The sequence below is a fragment of the Bos javanicus genome, chromosome 5 (assembly GCF_032452875.1).
Source record: "Bos javanicus breed banteng chromosome 5, ARS-OSU_banteng_1.0, whole genome shotgun sequence".
In the NCBI taxonomy this organism is placed as follows: domain Eukaryota; kingdom Metazoa; phylum Chordata; class Mammalia; order Artiodactyla; family Bovidae; genus Bos; species Bos javanicus.
Window position 1 is genome coordinate 115,149,901 of NC_083872.1, and position 24,161 is coordinate 115,174,061.

Genomic DNA, 24,161 nt, shown 5'->3' on the forward strand with positions numbered 1-24,161 from the left:
AAGTGAAGTTTTGAAAGGGACCTTCGTGTCATTATCATTCAATGAAAAATCTTCACCATTTGCCGTGAACCGAAGACATCATGCAAAAACTTGCAGGAAGTCAAAAACATGAAATTCCATTTAGATGCTGGTGCCTACTGCAAGCTTGCTTCCTCCTGTAAAAAGGTAAATGAATACACGGTCCGAAGGATATTAAGAACCTAAGTGGCGGACTCCCACGTGGTTCGTCTGCCCACTAACGCAGGCCACAGGAATTATATCCCTGGTCCAGGAAGATTCCACCCGCTGGGGAGCAACTAAGCCCCTGGATCCCAATTACTGAAGCCCAGGTGTCCTAAAAGCCCACGCGCTGCAACTCCTGAGCCTGAGTGTTGCAAACTGCTGAAGCCGTGTGCCTAGGGCCTGCACTCGGCAACAAGAGAAACAAGGAGAAACCTACGCACTGCAGTGAAGAGGAGGTCCCCTGGGGCAGCAAAGAAGACACAGGGCTACCGAAAATTTAAAAAAAAAAATTGTTTTTAAACTTAAACAAAGAACATTAAGTAGGCAGCTGTATGTTCTAACTGGTTTCCTGTGGTCACATATGGATGTGAGATTGGACTGTGAAGAAGGCTGAGCGCCGAAGAATTGATGCTTTTGAACTGTGGTGTTGGAGAAGACTCTTGAGAGTCCCCTGGACTGCAAGGAGATCCAACCAGTCCATTCTGAAGGAGATCAGCCCTGGGATTTCTTTGGAAGGAATGATGCTAAAGCTAAAAGTCCAGTACTTTGGCCACCTCATGCGAACAGTTGACTCATTGGAAAAGACCCTGATGCTGGGAGGGATTGGGGGCAGGAGGAGAAGGGGACGACAGAGGATGAGATGGCTGGATGGCATCACCGACTCGATGGACTTGAGTCTGAGTGAACTCTGAGAGTTGGTGATGGACAGGGAGGCCTGGCGTGCAGCGATTCATGGGGTCACAAAGAATCGGACACGACTGAGCGACTGAACTGAACTGAATTGAAGGGGTGAAAAGGAACCGGCAATGAAGCTCTCGATCTGCACTGTCAAAGAAGTTGCAGAAACTCCACCTTCCACCCTCACCTGGCTCAGGTCTTCCGCTCTCTTCTCCGCAGGTCCAGACCCCTCCCAGGCCCCCGCCTCCGGGGGGGCGGGGTGGCCGCGCTACCCGCACTGGGCCGCCCGGAGGCTGGCTCGCGCGGTCCGAGCGGGGCGGGGGCGGGGCCGGTGACGTCGCGCCGGGAATAGCCCGGGCTGCGGCGCCCAGGCCCGGCGGAGAAGCAGGGTGGGCCGCCCCAACCTCCCGCCGCTATGTACGACCCCGAGAGCGGCTGGAGCCTGTCCTTCGCCGGCTGCGGCTTCCTGTGCGTCTACTACGTCGGGGTGACCCGCTGCCTGAGCGAGCACGCCCCGCACCTCCTCCGCCAAGTGCAAAAGTTCTTCGGCGCCTCGGCGGGCGCGCTGTACTGCGCCTTCTTCCTCTCCGGGATCCCGCTGGGTAGGTCCCGGGCTCCGCGCCGGGATGGGGCGCGCGCTGGGAGCCGGGGTGGAAGCGGGCCCTGCGGGGGTAAAGCCGGGGTCTCTCGCAAACAGTTGGGTCGTCCAGTGCATCTTTTTTTGCCCGGCGCCGGGGAGCCCTGGAAGCGGGGCGTGCAAACCCGGAGCGCATCCTCGCCTCAATTCCCTTTTGGCGCCCGGGCTTGGAGGAAGCCCCCCACCGTACTCAGGGACTGAGAGCCAGGTGGTCTCGGAGCGACGGGGAGGAGGGAGCGTGACGCGGTCGGGGGAGCTGAGTTCCCATTTCCCCTGCGTGAGGCCAGGAGAGAGAGGCCACGCTGGCAACCGTCTCCATCGAGAGGGAGAGGGGCAAAGAGCAGGAAATGTGACCTCGGGGGTGACTAGACTGGACACACAGCCAGTCTGCACAGCTTGGACTTGAGCTGTGATAAAAGCCAACCCTTGCGTCTCCGGCTTGTGACCTGGAGACATGCACACAGTCCAGTGTTTCATTGATTCCGATGCACAGACCCCAGCACCGGAAGTTGGCCGAATCCAGCCTGGAGGAGGTTCACAGGTAGAGGACAGGTGCAGCGGAGCGGCTGGGCTTGCAGGGGGAGGCTCGGGACCGGCAAGTCCCCCGAAAGGGTCTGGAGGTTTTGGCAAGAACTGCTCCGCAGGGTCTGGGAGCCCCGGTTTCCTGCTTTAACTGCCTGTCTGACTTTGGGGAGCTCCGGGGAGCATTCCCAGGGCCTGTGGCTTGGGCAGGGTTCCTGAGCGCATCTCTCAGCCAGGGCTGACCTGGAAGAAGAGCCTGGCAGAACCAAGCAGCTCTGTGCAATCATGTGCCTTCTGTCTGGCCTCAAAGGGGCCACATGTGCAGGGAGAACCCAGTGGAGTCGGAAGTGGGTCAGGGCCTGCTGGTGTGTCCGGGCCCTCTGCGTCCCCGCATCTGTGGATGACCAGGGCTTGGGCTGGCACTGCCTGCCAGGGCAGTGCAGGCCACCAGAGGGGCCCAGGCCAGTGAGTGAGGTCAGATGGAGCATGAAAGGGCCCTGTGTCCACTAGACGGTCTGGCAATTGTAGCATTAGAGGTTAAAAGTGTCCTTGGTGGCTCAGAGGGTAAAGAATCTGCCTGCACTGCAGGAGACCCAGGTTCGATCCCTGGGTGGGGAAGATGCCCTGGAGGAGGGCATGGCCCACTCCAGTCTTCTTGCCTGGAGAATCCCCATGGACAGAGGAGCCCCGGGGCTGAGTGACTCCCTTTCCAGAGGTTCAGAGTTAAGTCTGGGGACTTCCTTCGTGGTCCAGTAGCTAAGACTCCATGCTGCCAATGCAGGGGACCCAGGTTGCGTCCCTGGTTGGGGAACTAGATCCCACATGTCACAACTAAGAGTTCTCATGCTGCACTGGGAATTTGCATGCTGCCTGGGAAGAACTGGCCTGCACAGTGACGATCAAAGATCTTCACACAGTTCCGTGTGCCGCAACAAGACCTGGTGCAGCAAATAAATAAGCAAATGTGTTTTTGAAAGTTAAGTCTAGAAATTTACGAGGTGCTTCCTCCGGGTTGACCGTGTACAGATTTTAGTGTACCTAACCTTCTCCGTCTCCAGAATATAGGTGAGTGTTGTCCCACATTAAAAACATACTGTCTGAGGCTCAGAAGCAGTGATGTAACGTGTTGAAGTTGCTCAGCTAGTAAGCGGTAGAGACAGGATTCAAACTCAGGTCCCAGCCTGTGCTTGCTCTCTGCTCCCTGCAGGGTTAGGCCCATCCATGCTCAAGCTCTGATGCTGTGGGTTCCTGGCATCTGGCCTTGATGGAGGGATGAAGACGAAGGGAGGGCTCCCTGGGCCTCTGGAGGCTCGTTCCTCTGGCCCGGGAGGGTCAAGAACGGCTCTGACCAACAGGATTATGTGTATCTTTATTTCCTAGTTGTTGTGGTTCAGTCAGCAAGTCGTGTCTGATTCTTTGCCACCCCGTGGACTGCAGCACAACAGGCTTCCCTGTCCTTCAGTATTTCCTGGAATTTGCTCAAATTCATGTCCATTGAACTACGTGGAAGAAATAAAAGACATCAGTGAAATTTATTTGATTTATCCCAGTGTAGCCCAAATATTGCCATTTTCACATCTAATCAACGCAAAACATTACCCGTGAGATAGTCAACGTTTTGTTGTTGTGATCGTCATTCTAAGCCCTCGGGATCCCGTGCGTCTTTTACCCATCAGTGTGGACTAACCACATCTCAGGCTCAGGAACCACCGGCCCGATCCGGCAGCCCAGGCCTAGACAAAGGAGAGGGTTGGCAGCTTCCTTGCCATCAGGTTTCTGGTCCCACCGCAAAGCAATGGCCACCTCCAGGGTGGTACATTCCTTTGCATATTTCTCTCTCCACCCCTCCCCCTCCCTTCTTCCCCTCCCTGCCCATCCTCCACTTCACCCCCCACCCAGACCAGACATTGCAGATCCTCATGGACCTCACCCGGAGCGCCAGAAGCCAGAAATTCGGGATCGTCCACCCAGGCTTCAGTTTGAGCAAGCACACCCGAGACAGTCTCCAGAGACACCTCCCTGACAACGTCCACCAGCTTGTCTCGGGCAAGATGGTCGTCTCGCTTACCAGAGTGTCCGACGGAAAAAACGTGCTGGTGTCGGATTTTCATTCCAAAGACGAAGTCGTGGACGTAAGCGGCTTATCTGGGTACTGTCGAGTCGGAAGGGCCATTTCGTTTTGGAAGCAACACAGGGAGGGGCTGTTGTAAGCCAGTCTGCCCCATTTTTTACTTAAGATGCAGGAGAACCTGGCTGCCCGTGATGCAGGTTGGCTTCCTGCACCAGAGTGATGGAAGCTGTGTGCCTCCAGCGGGCTGGTCCAGAGCCTGTGCAAACCTGGGGTGTCCCAGACAGTGTCAGCTTCGAACAGTGTCTCCCCCTCCTTCACGACTTGGTTCATAACCTCCTGCTCCAGGGACCTTATGTGTGTGGCCGTCCTCCCAACGATGCCTGTTCCTTAATGAGGACCCGCCCAGTGAAGCCCACAAGGGTGGGAGCGTGTCTTGGTTACCTCTGTCCTCTGGCTCTAGCACAGAGAAGATCATTGGCGATATCAAAATGCCGTTTGGTTTGGCTGAGTCTTTTGTGAGAATGCCTTGGGCGTCATTTCACTTAACACGGGTCCGTACGAGCCAGCTGCCTGGTGAATATAACCAGCTGCTTCTCAGCAGCCAGTGTCGTCTTCCACTTAACCTTGTTTCTGGGAGCATTTTCTAGGTCCCAGCACCTGTGCATTCCCACAGGAGCCCTTTTCTCTCATTGCACCAGTGTTACATCATGCTTAATTTAGTGCTCGCTAGCTCGGTGAGATGCAGAGCGTGGTCCCCCGGGGACCCGCAGCAGCAGTATCTCCTGGGGGTATTTCAGAAGTGCAGGCTCTCAGGCCCCGCCTCCAACCTGCCTCATCAGAATCTTAGGGGTGGGGCCCCGAGTCTGTGATTGGCCAAGCTTTCCAGGTGATTCTGATGAGTGTCAGTAATTGCAAAGCCCTGATCTAATCTGCTGAGAAGGCAATGGCACTCCACTCCAGTGTTCTTGCCTGGAAAACCCCATGGACAGAGGAGACTGGGGGGCTATGGTTCATGCGGGTCACAAAGAGTCGGATGTGACCTAGCACGCCAGCACGCTGAAGTAATAAGTGTGTGGGCAGGCTCATCTTCATCCAACCATTCAGAAAAGCACCTGCTCTGCCAGCAGCGCTTTCAGGCTTATTGCTGTCCTTGCTTGTAGAAGGCTTGTGAAGGCCCAGGGAGTAAAAGGCCGCCTGGTCTGGGCTGTGCTGTGGTTTCACTCTCTTTTGTCTTCGCAGGCCTTGTGTTGTTCTTCCTACGTCCCTTTCATCTGTGGCTGTATCCCCCCTTCCTTCAGAGGCGTGGTAAGTCCACTTTTCAACGGTGTTTCTGGGAATTCCCTGGTGGTCCAGTGGTTAAGACTCTGCACTTTCACTCCCAAGGGCCTGGGTCTATCCCTGGTCCAGGAACTAAGATCCCGTACTAAGCATCTTGGAAAAAAAAAAAGGAAGACAAGGCACTGGGCTCAGGCACCCTGGGCCCCTGAGACCTGTCCCTAAATGAAGAAAGCCTTTTGCCTCTCAGCCTTCAGACAGAGGTTCCACAGCTGAACCCCTTCCAAGCTCTCTTGAAGCAAAACTGACTTTGTGTGGGATAATTAACTGCTCACCTGTAACATAAGCTGTTCACATAATCTCCACATGAGCACCGAAATAGGTGCCCAGTGGCCTACTTAGAGTATAAGATGCTCAAGAGTCAATTTACTCACTTAAGGTTTAATTCTGAGGAGCTGAGAGTTTCAATCCTCTCTGCCTCTGACTCTGTCTTTTTCGGTCCATGGCTTTGGGCAGAGGCTTCCGACAGGGCTGTGATTCAACTCCCATGTAGACACATGTGGCTGTTCCTGAGCACTGGCTCAGGAGGAAGAACAGAAGTTGAGGTGTCGGTCCTACAGACTCTGGGCTGGATGCTGGACCACCTGGCAGCCTCCTTCTAGGGCAGTGGTTGTCAGATAATTCTGTCCCTTGTCCCGGGACATCTGGCGACGTCTGGAGACCGTTTAGGTTGTCACAGCTGTGGGAGAGAAGACGAGACATCCCCATGTCTCAGCAGGAAGGCACTTCAGAAGCCCTTTCGGTTCACGCTTTAACAGCAGTACGGCCCTCACATTGCAAAGCGACTTGCAAAGGCAGGTTGCGAATAGGCTCACTCATGCCCCGGAGCTTCCGCCGGACAGACACACAGCTGGCCCTGTTTACAGATGAGAAAACCGAGGCCTGGAGCCATGAAGCGGTCACCTGTGGTTCTCACAGCCCCTGCCTGGCAGACAAACCTAGAATCGAGTGTCTGCTTTAGCCCATGTTAGCTGGGCCACGTTGATCCGTTCCTTTCTTTCTTTCTAACATTTATTTGCTGATTTGGCTGTGCCGGGTCTTAGTTGCGGAACTCTGGCTCTTCGGTTGTGGCATGCAAATGCTTAGCTGTGGTGTCCCCGGTCTAGTTCCCTGACCAGCTACTGAAGCCGGCCCCCCTGTATTGGGAGTGTGGGATCTTACCCACCGAGCCTCCAGAAAAGTCTCTGGACACATTTCTTAAGTCTTAGAAAGAATTGCATACTGGGAGTCAATAATAGTGTGCAGTTGTTGCACTTTTGTGGAACTTACCTGCAATAATGCACTGAAGTGCCCGGCACAGAGCCTGGCACTCTTAAGTATTAGGTAAATGTGGGTTGTTTTGTCGTTGTTGTCATTGTCATGTTTGCACTTCCCCTTGGCCGCCCCGGCCGTGGGCCACACACAGTCACAGCCTCAGTGTCCTCAGACAAAACCTGCTGAAAGTCAGAGCAGAGTGTTCTTGGGATTCCACTGAGCAAACTCAGAACATTCCTCCAGGAAAGTTCAGGCTGGAGGAAAACCCCACATGACAGAGGAGTCATTGGACTTTACAGTAGACCTTGAGCGGCAAAAGAGGGGATGTGTGTGTGTGTATAACAGCTGCCCGTTGTTGCATAGCAGAAACTAAGACGACAGTGGGAAGCACCTAGGCTCCAGCACACATGAATTAAAAACATAAAAAACAATTGGAAAAACAGTCCCTTACTTCCACCCATCTCAATCTCAACTTTGCTGCTGTTGGGTTCCAAGTCCCTTTCTGCCAGTGAGGGATCTGACGCTGACAAACAGCTACAATACAGAAACTACTGCTGTGTGTGCACAGCTGATCACTGTGGGCCTCAAGGGAGGACTCTCCTGATCCTGAAGGCATGCCTGAGCATGCCCCATCCTGTCCGGGACTCATTTTAGGCCAACGTGTGCCCTGGCATTTCTCCCTTTGGAAGGACTGCCTGGGGAAAGCCTCCCCCTTGTGATATTTGAAGGCCCCACCACCCCCACCATGGGCACCGACAGCTAGACTAGGATGGTTTGAGGTTCGGGAATCATTCAAGATGTTGGCTTCATAGGTCTAGACTCGATCCAAACTGTAGCAAAACCTTGCTGCCTCAGCCTGGCCGTGGGCACTAAGGTTGTTCGAGGCTATGAATACATTAATAGGAGGACTTCCCAGGTGGCTCAGTGATAAAGAACCTGCCTGCCAATGCAGGAGACGCAAGAGTTTGGGTTTGATTCCTGGGTCGGGAAGATCACTTGGAGTAGGAGATGGCACCCCCATTCCAGGTATTCTTGCCTGGAGAATCCCACGGGCAGAGGAGTCTGGTGGGCCACAGTCCCTGGGGTCGTAAAGAGCTGGACACAACAGAGTTCCTGAGCGCTTACATGGACTATAGGAAAATGGATTCTCACAGTGCTTATCCAGATGCTCCTTTCCTGTGGGATAAGATGCCAGTTTTTAAGAGCGCAAGTCCCGGGTTCGCCGTGTCATTTAAGTCTCCAGTGCTGGTTCTCATTGCCCAGGTGTGGACAGAGAGTCAGGACCACAGGTTAGGTGTCTCGTCCAAGATCGCTCAAGCAGCAAGGGGCCTCGGGAATCGAACCCATGACCATCTGTCTCTCTTTGGCGCCATCTACATCACACTCTGCCCTGAGTGCGCTCAGCGCCCCTAGTGGATGCGAATTACATGGACTCGCCTGGGGGCGCTCATGACTGGGCCCAGCAACGTGGCCAGGCGCCAGCCTCCGTGTGCCTCTTCACCCGGCACTGTTCTGATGCAGTGTGCGCACTGCGCAACAGCATGTGGCAGTCCTGAGTGCCAGCCTGCAGCCTGGCCTGGCACAGAAATGCTCGCTGGGGATTTGCTGCAAGAGTTGTTCCAAACTCCCTGGTCTCTCACTAGGTCTCCCTGCGGCTCTGAGAAGTCTCTATCCCTAATCTGAAGCACACAGAGAACTCCAGCCCAGAGCTAATGACAGGGTGTCCTTTTTTTTTTGTCCTCTCCCTTAAAAGCGATACGTGGACGGAGGAGTAACTGATATCATGCCCTTCGTTGATTCCAAAAAGACCATCACTGTGTCCCCCTTCTATGGGGAGAGCGACATCTGCCCCAAAGTCAAGTCCACGTTCTTTCTTAACGAAGGGTTCACCAAGCTCAACATGCAGTTCTGCACAGAGAACCTCTACCTGATGTTCCGGTCGCTGTTAATGCTGGATGTCAAGGTGAGAGGGGGCTGTGAGTTCTGGGGGTGCTGCTCTCCCCTTTGCGTCCCTCGTTGCCAGGCGACCCAGCAGCTGTTCAGGCTTCCCGGATGGCTCACTGGGTGAAGAATCTGCCTGAAATGCAGGAGACTCGGGAGATGTGGGTTCGATCCCTGAGTTGGGGGAAGGAAATGGCAAGCCACTCCAGTATTCTTGCCTGGGAAATCCCAAGGCAAAGGAGCAAATGAGTTGGACATGACTGACCATAGCACATCACAGCCTGGGCATTAGGGTGTTTTGTTTTTTATTATTTAATTATCCCGATGATTCTTTTTAAATTAATTAATTTGGCTGCACTGGGTCTTAGTTGTGGCACAAGATCTAGTTCCCTGACCGGAGGTCGACACCCCCTGCCTTGGGCGTGCAGAGCCTGAGCCACCAGACCACCAGGTGAGTCCCCCAGTGATTATTGGCAGCCATGGTCAAGAATTACACTGCGTTTGGTGGTTTAATCTTTTCCTTTTTTCCCCCAGCTCGGCCTTGAGACTTGTAGGATCTTGAGGGATTGAACTCGAGTCCTTGGCCTGAGAGCGTGGAGTCTTAACCGCTGGACCACCGTGAAATTCCCCATTTAATCCTTTGTTTTGACTGTCACTATAGTGTGGTGGACCTTACCACCCTAATATAGTAAGAAAGTTGGTAGAATCTGCACAGTGACAGCTCTCTGGGGAGAAAGAAGGCCATGCCATACAGCGTACGTGAAGGCGTGTCGTCATGGGTAGAGATAAGGCTGGACCACAGCATCAGGTGCCCATGTGGTTTGAGTGCAGAGGAGGCAGCTCAGTGTCCCATGACAAGCAGATCAGGCCCCGGTATTTGTGAGGATGGAGGCTCATCCAGGGACCAAAGGACACCAGAGGAACCAGCTCCCGTCATGCTGGGGCGCCAGTGCAGGCTGCGCGCGGAGAGGGTGTCCTTCGAGGGGAGTCCTGCCAGGAAGCAGGGCTGCCTCTTCGTGGGAGCGCAGAACCCTGTCCACAGGCGGCGTCGACTCAGAGCTCAGGGGTTCCTGGCTCTGTGCCTGCCGTCTTCAGGCGCTGCTGGAAGGATTGCCGCTTAGTGACTCCGCCTGCGGTTCACGTCACGTGGTTTGTCCACAGATGCTTGGAGAGCTGTGCCTTCAAGGATATGTGGACGCGCTCAGGTTCTTGGAGAAGAACGGTGCGTATGGCGAGGGCGGCAGGCATGCCCTTTGAGTCACTTTTCTGTTCAGTCTTGGTCACCAGGGGAGCCATGCTGGTGCCATCACTCAACGCTCAGCACATTCACCTGCCATCAGGCTCGGCCCTGAGAGATAGGAAATCATTGGCCCATTTTACAGATGGAGAAATGGAGGCAGCCACGGCCCGCACTCTGGGGAGCAGGGCTGGGGTGAGCCTGGCTGACCCTGCAGAGGTCACAGCCCCAGGGTTCCTTTCCCTCTGCAGTGTCCCTGTCTGCCAGCCGAAGGCAGCTCCTTTGCTTTTTCATTTTTGCTTGAACAATTGTGAACCTTTCGTTTGATGGGGAGAAGGCAATGGCACTCCGCTCCAGTACTGTTGCCTGGAAAATCCCATGGATAGAGGAGCCTGGTAGGCTGCAGTCCGTGGGGTCACACAGAGTCGGACATGACTGAAGCAACTTAGCAGCAGCAGTTTGATGAGGAAGGAAGAGAAACGGTTTCTGAGTCTCAGGTGAAGCCATCAGGAGAGCTGCCTCCAGCCAGGTGTGGGCCGCGCCCACCAGCCCAGCTGTGTTCTGGGGAAGGTCCTGGCTGGTCTGGGCTGGGGAACTTGGGTTCTTCACATGTTAGTGTGGAACCAAGTATTAGTTGTGTCTCGAGCTATTTTTCCCGGACACTAACGGTTGCTACAGTCACTGATCCTCTGAATTCGTCTTTGTCCGAGGCCGAGGAGCTGGTGTGGTTCATGGGACATTCGTGTATTTATCTGCTCAGAAAGCGCTTACTCTATACCTTCCGGGTGCTAAGCAGTTGGCTGTGCGCTTGGGACTCCACAGTGGGTAGACAGATGTAGCCTCAGCCTTCCTGGAGCTTAGTCTTGGGATTGGGGAGGGGCCAGGTAGCTGAATAGAAGGCTGCCAGAGGGCTCAGTGCCCTGGCAGGAACGTACAGGATGCTGTAGATTCAGCTGGGGTTCAGTTAGGGGAAGGGGGGTGGGGTTCTGCAAGGCAGGGGAAAGCAGGGCTCCTGGGAGGATGCAAATCCGCAGTGATGCTTTGAGGGTGAACAGGAATGTTCTAGGCATGGGGGGGTGTGAGCGTGAGTCCTGCAGACAGGTAGTCTGTTCAAGGTGGAAAGAGGCATGTGTCACTGGAGTGGTGGGGGTGGGGGACAGAGGAACAGATTAGAGGGGAACAGGAATGGGGGTGAATGGAAAGAGGGGCAAGGCTGGGCCTTGTGGAGGTGGAGAGGGGCTTGCATCTCACAGCCATAGGGAGCCAGGGAGGGCAGCTGACGCGGGAGTGAGGGCAGGCAGAGGGAGCTCTGCCAGGGCCCCTGGCTGCAGTACAGAGAGGGTGAGGCCAACATCCCCGGTCAAGGTGGCCACCATGGGTTTGGCTGGGGTCACGGCAGCAAGGTGGAAGGGGCCGGAGGGGACAGGACTTGGAGACGACCCACCAGAGATTGCCGAGGAGGAGGACTCGGGGATGAAGTCCTGCCCTTGGCGTCTGTGGCTGGGACCGGAGCAGAGGGTGGTGCTCACAGTTTGGGCCCTTGGGAGGGCGCGGGTCCTGCAGGAAAGCTCGAGAGCCCCATGGGTGGTGCCCTGGGCGAGATTTGGGTGGTTGGCAGAGGGACTGGGCCTTCCCAGGTGGCACTCGTGGTAAAGAACCCACTGGCCAACGCGAGAGTCGTGGGAGACGCAGGTTTGTTCCGTGGGTCGGAAAGACCCCCTGGAGGAGGGCCTGGCAACCCACTCCAGTATTCTAGCCTTGAGAAACTCCATGGACAGAGGAGCCTGGCGGGCTACAGTCTACAGGGTCTCAGAGTTGGACACGACTGAAGCGACTTAGCAGGCATGTACACAGAAGGCATGGTGATGTCAGAGTTCGAGGTTCTAGAAAGCAGGTCTGAACTGGGATTGGAATTTGGGAGCCACCTGGAAATAAAAGACAATGAGGAACCTTCTAGAAGTTGCTAGGTGACTTTGAGCAAGCCCCTTCTCTCTCTGGGCCTCTCTTTCCACATCTGTAGCAAGAGGAGTTTGGAGTAAATGATGCCGACTGATTCTTAGTAATTCTAAATCCTGGCGTGGGCTGGGCGCTTGCAGCACGGGTGCTGGGTTTGGGTTTAAGGATCTAAGCCAGGTTCTGCCTCGGTCCCCCTGGCTTCCTTGGGGTTCAGCAGAGGATGCATGGGGGCGGGACAGGTGTTCCTTGGAAATAGATTCTCTGACACATTCCTCAGAGACAATAAGTCCCCAGAGGCTGAGCTGTGTGTCTGTCAGAGGCTGGAAAGATGCAAGGGAGTCGAAGCGGGAGGTGTAGCTTGGGAGTGAGGCGAGGGGCATGCAGGGACAGCCCCTGGGCTTTTAACCTGAGGTTGGAAGTGAGAGGTGAGCCCGGGGAGGTGTGGGCATCCAAGTCTACCCGTCCCACTGTCCCCACGCAGCGTGAGAGCAGGAATCACCCACGGGGATCAGCCCCTGAGCCCTGGCACCCAGGGCAGGGCCAGCACAGACGCCCCGACCTGTGGCTTCTTCTCAAGGTCGGGTGACGGAAGGGTGCCATCTTTGATATCAGACCTGGGTTTGAATATCGCTCTGCCGCGTGTCGGCTGTGTGACTTTAGGCAAATCCCTTCACCTCTCTGGCTTCTGATTCCTCAGCGTTCAGCTGGGAGCAGCTGCGTGGGTGGTGCAGGGCCTGGAACACTGGGCTTCTCGAGTGGTTCAGTTGTTATGAATCATCCTTTCCTCTGAACCTCGTGAATCCACATGTGGCTCTAGAGCTCACACGGCTGGTGCGTGACAGAGCCAGCTGCCCGCCTCATCCGTCCCCTTCCAAGTACCACCCTGCGCTCTCCCTGTTAGGAGTGGTGGTCCCTGTTCGAGGTGGAGCAGGGGGGATCCCAGGCGGATTATTCCCAGGTGGATCCATGCTGCGTACCTATAACAGGCCTGTTAGCTTCCTCCAACTGGGTGGGCAGGTGGCTGGGCGAGTAGTGGCCCTGCTGCCTGAAATCGCCTGATGGGTTTTGTTTCCGTGCCCTTCGCAGGCATCCGTGAGGGGCCCCATCCGTGCCTGAGCGCGTCCCCCGCAGAGGCAGAGTCGGCGCCCAGGAGCCTGGAGCCTCTTCTGGGTGTTACCACGTGGGAGGCGGGGCCTGAGGCAGTCGAGCTGCTGGACCACGTGCGCCTCAGCGTGCTGAACTGGGACGAGGGCGTCCTGGAGACCCTGTCGCCCGAGCTCAGCATGGGTACTGGCTCTGGGGGCGGGGAGGCGGGGGGTGCAGAGGAGGTGGTGGTCAGTGACCCTTTCAGAGGAGGAAGGGCGGCTTCCCCGTGAGCTGTGGAGGAAGGTCCTGCTGCTGCCCCGGGAGAAACAGGGCAGAGCGACCAATGCAGGTTGGTCGGGACCCCCACCTCCGCGCATGGACCTCCCATCCCCCTGGGTCCTTGCTCTGTCTCCCTTCCCATTTGGTCATGGCCAGAGGAAAACAAATTCCAGCTGAGTTTTTATTTCATTTATCTATTTATTTTTAACACCAAAAACATTTTATATTGGGGTAGAACTGATTTACAGTGTCTTGATATTTTCAGGGGATCAGTGAAGGAACTCAGCCATACAGGTATCCATTCTGTCAAACCCTCCTGCCACCCAGGCTGGCACATAACATTGCAGCTGGGTTTTTGTTTTTGTTTTTTTAATTTAATTCATTTTTGGTTGCACTGGGTCTTCGTTCCGTCTAGCCAAGGCTATAGTTTTTCCAGGAGTCATGTATGGATATAAGAGTTGGGACTATGAAGAAAGCTCAGCGCAGAAGAATTGATGCTTTTGAACTGTGGTGTTGGAGAAGACTCTTGAGAGTCTCCTTGGACTGCAAGGAGATCCAACCAGTCCATCCTAAAGGAGATCAGTTCTGAATACTCACTGAAAGGACTGATGCTGAAGCTGAAACTCCAATACTTTGGCCACGTGATGTGAAGAGCTGACTCCCTGAAAAAGACCTTGATGCTGGGAAAGATTGAGGGCAGGAGGAGAAGGGGATGACAGAGGATGAGATGGTTGGATGGCATCACCGACGCGATGGACATGAGTCTGAGCAAGCTCCCGGAGTTGGCAGTGGTCAGGGAGGCCTGGCGTCCTGCAGTCCATGGGGTCACAGTCAGACACGACTGGCTGACTGAGCTGAACTGGGTCTTGTTTGCCGTCCCTGAGCGAGCAGGGGCTACTCTTGGTTGTGGTACCCAGGTTCCTCATTGCGGTGGCTTCTTTTGCTGCGGAGCACAGGCTCCAGGTGCACGGGCTCTGTCACTGCATCGCGAGGCTCAGTAGTTGTGGCACACAGGCTTAGTGCTCGACAGCATATGGAGTTCCCTGGACCAGGGCTAGAACCCATGGCCCCTGCGCTGGCGGGAGGATCCTTATCCACTGGACCACCAGGAAAGTCCTCTAGCTGAGTTTTGAGTTAACCTGCTGTGCTCTCTGCTCAAAAGTCCAAACACACTAGGGTTTCTAGGGCCTCCTGGGGTGGCCCGTTCTTTGACGATGCTGTTTGCTCTCTGTCCTCCCATCTAAGAGTCTTCTCTCTCTTGAGGAGCCCCTCCAAACGTCTTCCTCCTCCCCAAACCACAGTTTTGAACCTTCACTGAAGGTGATGTATCTTATCGTGTCATCACAAACTATCTGATGGACAGATGAGTGCACCGTCCAGTTTCCAGTCAGGCATTTGGGGAAAGTGAAGGAAATGGCAACCCAGTCCAGTACTCTTGCCTGGAGGATCCCATGGACGGAGGAGCCTGGTGGGCTACAGTCCACGGGGTCGCAAAGAGTCAGACACGACTGAGCAACTTGACTTCACTTCAAAGCTGACTTATTGGAAAAGACCCTGATGCTGGGAAAGATTGAGGGCAGGAGGAGAAGGGGGCGACAGAGGATGAAATGGTTGGATCGCATCACTGACTCAAGGCACATGAGTTTGAGCAAACTCTGGGAGATGGTGAAGGACAGGGAAGCCTGGCGTGCTGCAGTCCACGGGGTCACAAAGAGTCGGACACAACTGAGCCGCTGAATAAAACAAAGATGAAAGGGATGCCGTTTCTTGCCTTAGGTACTAATGCCCTAGGATTCGCACTGACCAGCAGCTGCTCAGGTTATTGTGATCTGAGGCATGGTGAGGTCATCACAAAGGGGAAAATAGAAGGCTAGGGGTCCCAGGTGGCAGAGTGGAATCCAATTGCAGATGCAAAGAAAAGCTCATGAAGCCTGGGCTGGCGAGATTTGAGACAATTGTGTCTGCCTCCAAAAGTAATTTAAAGAGGTAGTGAAGTGGGATTTCCATTCTGGAAGCCTCAGTGCAGTGCCTAAGAGTCAGTGCAGCTCTCAAAGCACGGGGCCCAGGTTCAATGCCTGGTCCAGGAACTGGATCCCACATGTTACAGCTAAGACCCAGCACAGCCAAATAAATTGAATAAATAAAAAATAAACGAAGGAAAATGTAGTAGTGAAAGCTGCTCAGTCGTGTCCAACTCTTTGTGACCCCGTGGATTGTAGCCCAGCAGACGCCTCTGTCCATGAAATTCTGCAGGCAAGAATACTGGAGTGGGTTGCCATTCCCTTGTGCAGGGAGTCAGTTTAAAGGAGACTCTTTCAAAGGGATCCTGTGTCCTGTCGGCGATCCAAGGGCTATCTAGACACATTCCACATCTGACCTCATTTGTGATAGCTTCTGATTCCTTCCCTGCTGACTCAGATGGTCAAGGACCCACCTGCAATGTGGGAGACCTGGGTTCGATCCCTGGGTTGGGAAGATCCCCTGGAGAAGGGAACAGCTACCCATTCCAGTATTCTGGCCTGGAGAATCCCATGAACAGAGGAGCCCGGCAGGCTACAGTCCATGCGGTCACAAAGAGTGGGGCACGACTGAGAAACTTTCACGTTCACTTTTTCACTTTCTGATTGCTTAGCTGCCAGGATTGGTAGGATTTATAGAAATTCCAGGCACCAGTTGGGGAAGGTGGCTTGGTTTTTACGCTGGTGGGAAACAGACCTCCAACTTGTGTTTTTCAGCACTGAGGAAGGCAGTCAGAAACCCAGATGGGTACAGAAACAGGATTTGCAACTTCTTACCAGTTAAGATCATGTCCTACGTGATGCTGCCCTGTACGCTGCCCGTGGAGTCTGCCATCGCTGTGGTCCAGAGGTGAACGCTTTCCGTGGCTTTCTGGCTTCCTCTCGGGGCTTGGAGGTAGGGTGAGGATTCAGTGAGAGGAGTCACGCTGGGCGCTCAGCCCAGAGCCTGGCTCCTTGCACATCTGGGTGGAGCTCGGCGTCTGCGTGGAACACCCTGGAAAGGTGCCTGGTTGGGAGCCCCTGGCCACCCCAGCTCCTTTCCCATTGCTCCCTCAGGTTTGTGGCTGCTTGTAGGTCTGCGTTTTGGGGAGGGAGGGGGATTTATTCCTGTGTGTAGGAAGGATCCCGAGGCCTACGCTGTGTGGCTGCTAGATTCCCGGGCATGGTTTTCCCTCCGTTTTCTTCAGATTTTCTTTAGTGTTTATTTTCTTTTTTGCAACGTAGTCAGCATGTCTTTCAGTCTGTCTTCTTAAAAGTCCCAAAGTGAAAGTGAAGGTTGCTCAGTCATGTCCGATTCTTTGTGACCCCATGGACTATACAGTCCATGGAATTCTCCAGGCCAAGAATACTGGAGTGCGTAGGCTTTCCCTTCTTCAGGGGATCTTCCGAACCCAGGGATCAAACTGGGGTCTCCTACATTGCAGGCAGATTCTTTACCAGCTGAACCACAGGGGAAGCCCAAGAACCCTGGAGTGGGTACCCTTTCCCTTCTCCAGCGGATCTTCCCCACCCAGGGATCAAACCGGGTGGATTCTTTACCAACTGAGCTATGAGGGAAGCCCCTAAAAGTCCCAGCCATCCTTCAAAATCCGGCTCAGTTCTCTGGCTCTGCTGGACCTCCCAGATCACTCCCCAGCCCTGCCAGTCAGCCACCTGCCTTGCCCTGGGAAGAGGGCTGGCTGCTCTGGCATAGTTTTTCCTTCCTTTTCCTTTGTTTTAAAAAACGACTTTGATAACTTCTTTTATTTGTGTATTGTGCTTGTGCTTCGTTTTCAGACCAGGATGCACGTGGGCTTCTCTAGTCGTGGCGAGCGGGCTTAGTTGCCCTGGGGCGTGTGTGATCTTAGTTCCCTGACTGCCGTGGACCAGCCCCGGCTGATCCAGGGTATTCGAAGCAGGGACGGCGTCAGCGACCTATTTATTTAAATATTTTATCAAAGATATAAAGAGTAATAGGATGAGGATAGCTCAGTAGGAAAATTTAGTGGAGAAAAGAGGCTGAGTATCTTGGTTTACACAGGAGACCAATAAAACTTCAAAACAAGAAGTTTGCACCACTTACGTAGGCCGCAGGCGTCCTTCCGTTCTCCCGAAGGAGAGGAGACACAGGCCTTCCCGGTCGGATCTTGGAAGCCCAGGCATAATTAGCAAGCGTGGCGGGTTCCGCGCTCCAGATGGAGACTCAGCCAGAATTTGAGAGAGAGAGCGACATGGGGAGACCAAGTTTCAGTGAACAAGGCCCGTACTTTATTTTCCAAAGTAGTTTTTATACCTTAAGTTGTGCATAGAGGATAATGGGGGAAGGGGTGGAGTCATGCAAGGACAGCAGTTCCTGGTCCTAATCGAAGCCAGGCTTTCAAAGTTATCATATGCAAAAGTTCAGGTGAATTACATCATCTTCTGGCCAGGAGGCCTGTTAACCTTTTAAGAAACTTATCTTTCTCTAAAGGTGATTATTCCAAAGTCAGGCACCAGCCTCCAAAAAGCATTGGACAAAGCTGCATTCCTATAGGGCAAAGGTGAGGTGGGCTCAATCAAGAAAAGAATTAACTCAAGGGTCCAAGGTTACACACATTGAGGCTACTACTTACATTTCTATACACCCAGTCTATCAATCAATACACTGCCAAGGACACAGTAGGTAAGGAGTATGGAGACTTAGCAGCAAACCTTGGCCCAATAAGTGAAAAACCCTTCACCAATACAATTTCTAATCAATCTTTTATCTACTCAAAGGAATCTGTGTTTAGACAGTTTAGAACACCTCCTGCCTCTCGCAGTTGGGAGGCTCTGAACAATCACATGTGGCCGGAAAAACCTATTCAGGCAGGCTAGAGGATTTCCAAAGGAGTTTGTAGGTTGAAACACTGTCACACCCAGGAATTATTAACTAGAGCTGTAAGCTAACTCTTTTTTCAGAGAGAGGTAGTGGGGGACAGCCCCCCATAAAGTCAGAGGTGTAGGTGAGAGCACAAAGCAGAAAGTAGGCAGACTCTGGTTTTGGGGGTAGATGCTCGAGAATTTCCAGGGGGACTCCTGAGGCTCGATCCCGCCTTTGCGTATGCCGAGCCTCCTTCCTCATGACCTTTGTCATGGGTGGAGCTCCTCACGCTGGCTCCCGGCAGTGATAGAATTCCAGTTGAGCTATTCCAGATCCTGAAAGATGATGCTGTGGAAAGTGCTGCACTCAATATGCAGTATGCACTCAGTATGCAATATGCCGGCTCCCGGCACCTGACCAGGAATTGAACCCTCGTCCCCTGCAATGGAGGGCAGATTCTTTACCACTGGGCCACCAGGAAGTCCCTTGACATTTTTTTTTTTTTTAATCTTTTTAACACCAAAAACATGTTTATAGGAGTATAGTCGATTAGCAATGTTCTGATAGTTTTGGGTGAACAGTGAAGGAACTCAGCCATACATATACACGTATCCATTCTCCCCCATATCCCCCTCCCAAGCAGGCTGGCACATAACATTGAGTAGAGTTTGATGTGCTGTACAGTAGGTTTTTCTTTCTTTCTTTCTTTTTTTAATGCAGGAGACCCAGATTTGATTCCTGGGTTGGGAAGATCCCCTGGAGAAGGGAATGGAAACCCACTCCAGTATTCTTGCTTGGAGAATCCCAGGGACAGAGGCTCCAGTCCATGGGGTTACAAAGAGTCGGACACGACTGAGCAACTAACAGTTTCACTTTTAAAAAATATTTCTTTATTTTTGGCTGTGCTGGGTCTGTGTTGCTGCGTGGGCTTTTCCCTAGTTGCAGTGAGTGAGGGCTGCTCTCCAGGTGCAGGCATGGCTTCCCACTGCAGCGACCTCTCGTTGCTGAGCACGGGCTCTCAGGCATGTGGGCTTCAGTAGTTGCAGTTCCCGGGCTGGAGAGCACAGGCTCAGTAGTTGTGGTCCGGGGTCCAGCCCCAGCTGATCCAGGTATTCGAAGTGGGGACGGCGTCAGCGAGGATCAGGATACAATAGCTTCAATTAGATATTAATTAAAGATGTAAAGAGTAATAGAATGAGGATAGCTCAGTAGGAAAATTCAGTGGAGAAAAGAGGCCGAGTAGCTTGGTTTACGCAGGAGACCAATAAAACTTCAAGACAAGAAGCTTGCACCACTTACGTAGGCCGCAGGCGTCCTTCCGTTCTCCCGAAGGAGAGGAGACACTGAGGCCTCCCCGGTCGGATCTTAGAAGCCCAGGCATAATTAGCAAGCATGGCAGGTTCCACGCTCCAGATGGACACTCAGCCAGAGTGAGAGAGAAAGCAATATGGGGAGACCAGTATTTCGAGAAACTGATCCCAATTCTTTATTTTCCATGGTCTACTTTTATACAGTGAGATATTATGCAAAAGTCACGTGGGGTCAGCTGTCCTGACTTTTATCAAAGTCAGGTGCTTCATACCAATGTATACAGAGGTCTTAGGGGTGTTACATCATCTTCTGGCCAGGGGGCCTGCTGACAATTTATGACCCTCTCCTTGTGACAGCGGTCAGTCAACCAGGACACTTATTTCTCCAGGGGTGATTATTCTTAAAACAGACACCACCCAAATAAAGTTACATTCCTATAGGGTGAGAGTGTAGTGGGTTTTAGTTAAGAAAAGAATTTACTTAGCCTAAGGTCTAACGTGATTAATATCAAAGGATAATACTTATTTCTTCTATATATTCCTTAACGTGTGTAAGGGCAGGAGATGTGGAGACTTAGCAACAAACATTGGCTCAACAAATGAAAAACCCTTCACCAATATAATTTCTAATCAGCCCATTATACTTATCCTAATAGTTTTCTAACTTTTCTAAGGAACCTGTTTTTAGAAGGTTTAAAGCATCTCGTGCCTCTCACAGTTGGGAGGCTGTGAGCAATCACATGTGGCCGGACAAGCCTGTCAGGCAGGCTAGAGAACCTTCAGAGGAGTTTGTAGGTTAAAACACTCTTGTCACGCCCAGGAATTTTTATTAACTGGAGCTCTAGGTTAACTCCTTCTCCGAAAGAGGTGGTGGGGGACAGCCCCCCGTAAAGTCCGAGGTGTAGGTGGGAGCACAAAGTAGTAAAGCAGGCAGGCTCTGGTTATGGGGGTAGATGCTCGAGGATTTCCAGGGGGACTCCTGAGGCTCGATCCTGCCTTTGCGTATGTCGAGCCTCCTTCCTCATGACCTTTGCCACGGGCGGAGTGCCTCACTCTGGCCCCCAACAGTGGTGCATGGGCTTAGGTGCTCCTCAGTGTGTGGGATCTTCCTGGAGCAGAGCTCGAACTCATGCTTCCTGCATTGGCAGGCAGGCTCTGCCACTGAGCCACCAGGGAAGTCCTCCGCTGACATTTCTTGAAGCCCGAGACGTGGGGTCCTTTTTGTGTCCGGGGTGTTGGAAGCCTGGAGGGCAGAGGTCAGGCCTCCTTGGCAGCTTCCTCTGCGGGCACGCACGTGGCCGAGCACCTTCGATGTGGGCGCAGGGGATAGTGTCTCAACGAGAAGATGCTGTGTGCCAGGGTCCACGTTGCCCCAGAGGAGTGGGCTCTGGGAAGACCCAGGCCTTTTATCTCCGTGTAAGTCCTTTGAGCTTTCCTGAGTCCAAAGTGGCCTCATTTTGCTTTAGGCTTTTAGGTGGGTTTGCCTTGCGGCATTTATCAGCTTGGGGTTAGAAGTGACCCTGGCAGTACCTGAACGACGGTACTGGCGTCAGGTGTCTGCCTTCGGGGTGGGTTTCCTCTTGTCCTTTCTGCTGTGGCTCGTCTTCACTCACGTACGAGGTGTGCGTGTCTGCGTTTCCATCCTGCAGACTGGTGACGTGGCTTCCAGACATGCCCAGCGACATCCAGTGGCTGTGGTCGGCCACCTCCCACGTGTGTTCTCAAGCCATGGCGCGTCTGCTCCCCGTTTCCAGGTAAGTGATTTGGTTGTGGGACTGGGGGTCCACCCAGCACCCTCTCATCTGCTCAGGCCTCACGCACCATCCTGGAAATGTCATCAGACCCCGGAGAGGGGGCAGGGACCGTGTCCCCTGGTGCCAGAGGACCTGCCTTACGGAAGGCCGCTGGGCCCATCAGAGGTCCCAGTGTACCTGCTGGAAGCTAGTGACCGAGACTCCCCTGCAGAGAGTGTGCTGAAGCCCGGGGAGGTGTGTCCATGGAGCGTAATTTTTAAAAAGTTGTTTATTTAGCTGGGCCAGGTCCTACTTTCAGCATGTGGGATCGTGAGTTGTGGCGTGTGGGCTCTACTTCCCTGACCAGGGATCGAACTCCGGCCCCCTGCAGTGGGATCACGGAGTCTTAGCCACTGGACAGCCAGGGAAGTCCCCCACTGAGCCCATTTTGAGGGCAGAGGAGGGGGGAGCTGGCTGATGGAGCAGGAGCAGGGCCAGTGGACAGGTAGCATTGGTTTGCCTAAAGGGAGTGGCTCTGGGTACCGGTAGCACAGGCAGGGGGTGAGGCAGGGAGAGAGGGGCAGGGCCCCTCTGTGTGTGTGTCTGCGTGTGTGTCTGTGTGTGAATGTGTGTGCGTCTGTTAATGCAAATTCCTGTCTCACCTTAGACCCCCTGAATCCTGGTCTCTTGGGCTGGAACCCGGCCGTCCACACTGTTAACATGGCCCGGGTACTGCTGCCACCACTTCCTGAATTCTGAAAGCTAATGAGGAGCAAGAAGGGCCTGGTCCCAGCAATGATTCTGGGACTTTTGTCCTGAAAGTCGTGGACCTCGGCTTCCTCCCCCGTTCCCCGGGGGTGAGCCTCCTCACCCCATTAGGTGTCTGTGAGGCTTTGGGAGTCCCCAGCTCAGTCCTGACATGTGGCAGGTGCCTGGGAGACGAGCCCTCCAGTGTTTCTATTAACAGACATGGAAGGTTTAAAGTAGGGATGGAGGGGTCTGGCTTGTGCTAGGAAATGACAGCAGTGGGCTTGCGGAGGCCGGATCCCCAGAGAGGGCAGAACTGGCCCAGCGAGGGGAAGGGCTTGCTCTCCAGAGAAACTGCAGGGCTGAGTGCTGTTCATAGGCTCCAGTCAGAAGGATGATAGCAGCTGGGAGGCGCTGCTGAGCTCCAGGCTGGTCGGCAGGCAGGAGCAGGGGTGGGGGGGATGGTGGTGTGGCTGCAGAGGGCCACCCTGGCGGGTGAGCTGGTATGCCTGGAGGTGACCGATGGGCTCCTCCGGGCCTGTGCACGTCCAGTGGGAGGTGTCCAGGTCGCTTGGAGGGCCACAGGTTTGGAGGCCTGGTCTAGTGATGTCAGCCAAGCACGGGGATGGGGGATCCGAGGAGGTGGTGAACGTGGGCTGGGCCACCCTGCACACCCCAGACTGTGTGACAATGTCCCCCCTCCCGCATCCCCACAGACACTACAGACCAGAGTGGCAGGTCGGCGGCTGAGTCAGAATTCTTTGTTTGTTTCAGATCCTAAATCCCAGCAAGCGGCCAACGGCCTTCCTCCACAACCAGGACACTGTGGGCGTCACTGGGCTCTCTGCTCCTACGAAGACCCAGACACCCACCCAGTGGACGTCCCGCAGAGGCCAGAGCTGACAACTATGATGTACGCAGAATGACCTGTGTGCTGAGTTTGTAGTGTCCTGAAACCAAAGGCAATCTTTCTGTCTAACAAAAAGCTAGGAAGCTACTCTTGGTGTGCGCGGTGGGTGCAGAGCTCAAGCATATCCAGGATATGAGTCTCTAAGTATCGATGGCTCGGTTGGGAAACTCCACAAGGGAGCCCGGCGTGGGGGCATCTGTGGCTGACTCGTCACCCACTCGGCTGTCCCAGGGCACGTTCCTAGGGTGACTGGTGTTTGGATCGGGGTCCTTACCGGGGGAGCTGGGCTACCCTTTGTGCAGTCTCGGGGGTTGAGGGGAAGGACTGTGGTCCCATCTCTCCGTACAGAAAGCAACCTGTGTCGGGCGAGGTGGGATGCCATCCTCCCAAGGACACCCCTGGTTTCGGGGGGCATTACGAGGTGGTAACGTACGTGTGCTCTGGTACATCTTGCTGCTGCTGCTGCTAAGTCGCTTCAGTCGTGTCCGACTCTGTGTGACCCCATAGACGGCAGCCCATTAGGCTCCTCTGTCCCTGGGATTCTCCAGGCAAGAATACTGGAGTGGGTTGCCATTTCCTTCTCCAATGCATGAAAGTAAAAATGAAAGAAGATGCTCAGTCATGCCCGACTCTTAGCGACCCCATGGACTGCAGCCTACCAGGCTCCTCCGTCCATGGGATTTTCCAGGCAATAGTACTTCCCTATCCTAAATATTTGGTGGCGTTATATTAAACATAACTTTCAGCAGGCACTGAGAGAGGGCATCAGAGGGCAGACAGATGGAAACCACAATCACAGACCACAGGCCAATCCGATCACACGGACCACAGCCTTGTCTAACTCAATGAAACTAAGCCATGCCGTGTGGGGCCACCCAGGACAGACGGGTCATGGTGGAAAGGGCTGATGGAGTGTGGTCCACTGGAGAAGGGAATGGCAAACCACTTCAGTCTTCTTGCCTTGAGAACCCCATGAACAGCTTGAAAAGCCAAAAAGATAGGACACTGAAAGATGAACCCCCCAGACTGGTAGGTGGCCGATATGCTACTGGAGATCAGTGGAGAAATAACTCCAGAAAGAATGAAGAGATGGGGCCAAAGCAAAAACAACACCCAGTTCTGGATGGAACTGGTGATAGAAGCAATTTTCGATGCTGGAAAGAGCAATATTGCATAGGAACCTGGAATGTTAGGTCCATGAATCAAGGCAAATTGGAAGTGGTCAAACAGGAGATGACGAGTGAATGTCGACATTCTAGGAATCAGCGAACTAAAATGGACTAGAATGGGTGAATTTAACTCAGGTGACCATTATATCTACTCCTGTGGGCAGGAATCCCTCAGAAGAAATGGAGTAGCCATCATGGTCAACAAAAGAGTCCAAAATGCAGTACTTGGATGCAA

General features: G+C 53.8%; 1 protein-coding gene across 1 annotated transcript; it reads left to right on the forward strand.

Annotated features, from left to right (window-relative positions):
• The first annotated feature begins 602 nt into the window (after positions 1 to 602).
• On the forward strand, positions 603 to 23,607 carry LOC133248506 (1-acylglycerol-3-phosphate O-acyltransferase PNPLA3-like). Its single transcript, XM_061418805.1, has 9 exons — positions 603 to 1,502; positions 3,959 to 4,191; positions 5,370 to 5,435; positions 8,473 to 8,682; positions 9,822 to 9,882; positions 12,940 to 13,140; positions 15,954 to 16,086; positions 21,017 to 21,121; positions 22,622 to 23,607. Exons 1-9 carry the CDS (start codon positions 1,316 to 1,318, stop codon positions 22,626 to 22,628), a joined length of 1,203 nt encoding a protein of 400 aa, XP_061274789.1. The 5' UTR covers positions 603 to 1,315; the 3' UTR covers positions 22,629 to 23,607.
• The last annotated feature ends 554 nt before the right edge of the window (positions 23,608 to 24,161 follow it).

Bases quoted from the DNA above. Each gene is read 5' to 3' on its own strand.
- LOC133248506 (XM_061418805.1), top strand. From the start codon at position 1,316: ATGTACGACCCCGAGAGCGGCTGGAGCCTGTCCTTCGCCGGCTGCGGC. The intron at 8,683-9,821 runs GTGAGAGGGGGC...GTTTGTCCACAG, and splicing joins TGTTAATGCTGGATGTCAAG to ATGCTTGGAGAGCTGTGCCT. The intron at 9,883-12,939 runs GTGCGTATGGCG...TGCCCTTCGCAG, and splicing joins CAGGTTCTTGGAGAAGAACG to GCATCCGTGAGGGGCCCCAT.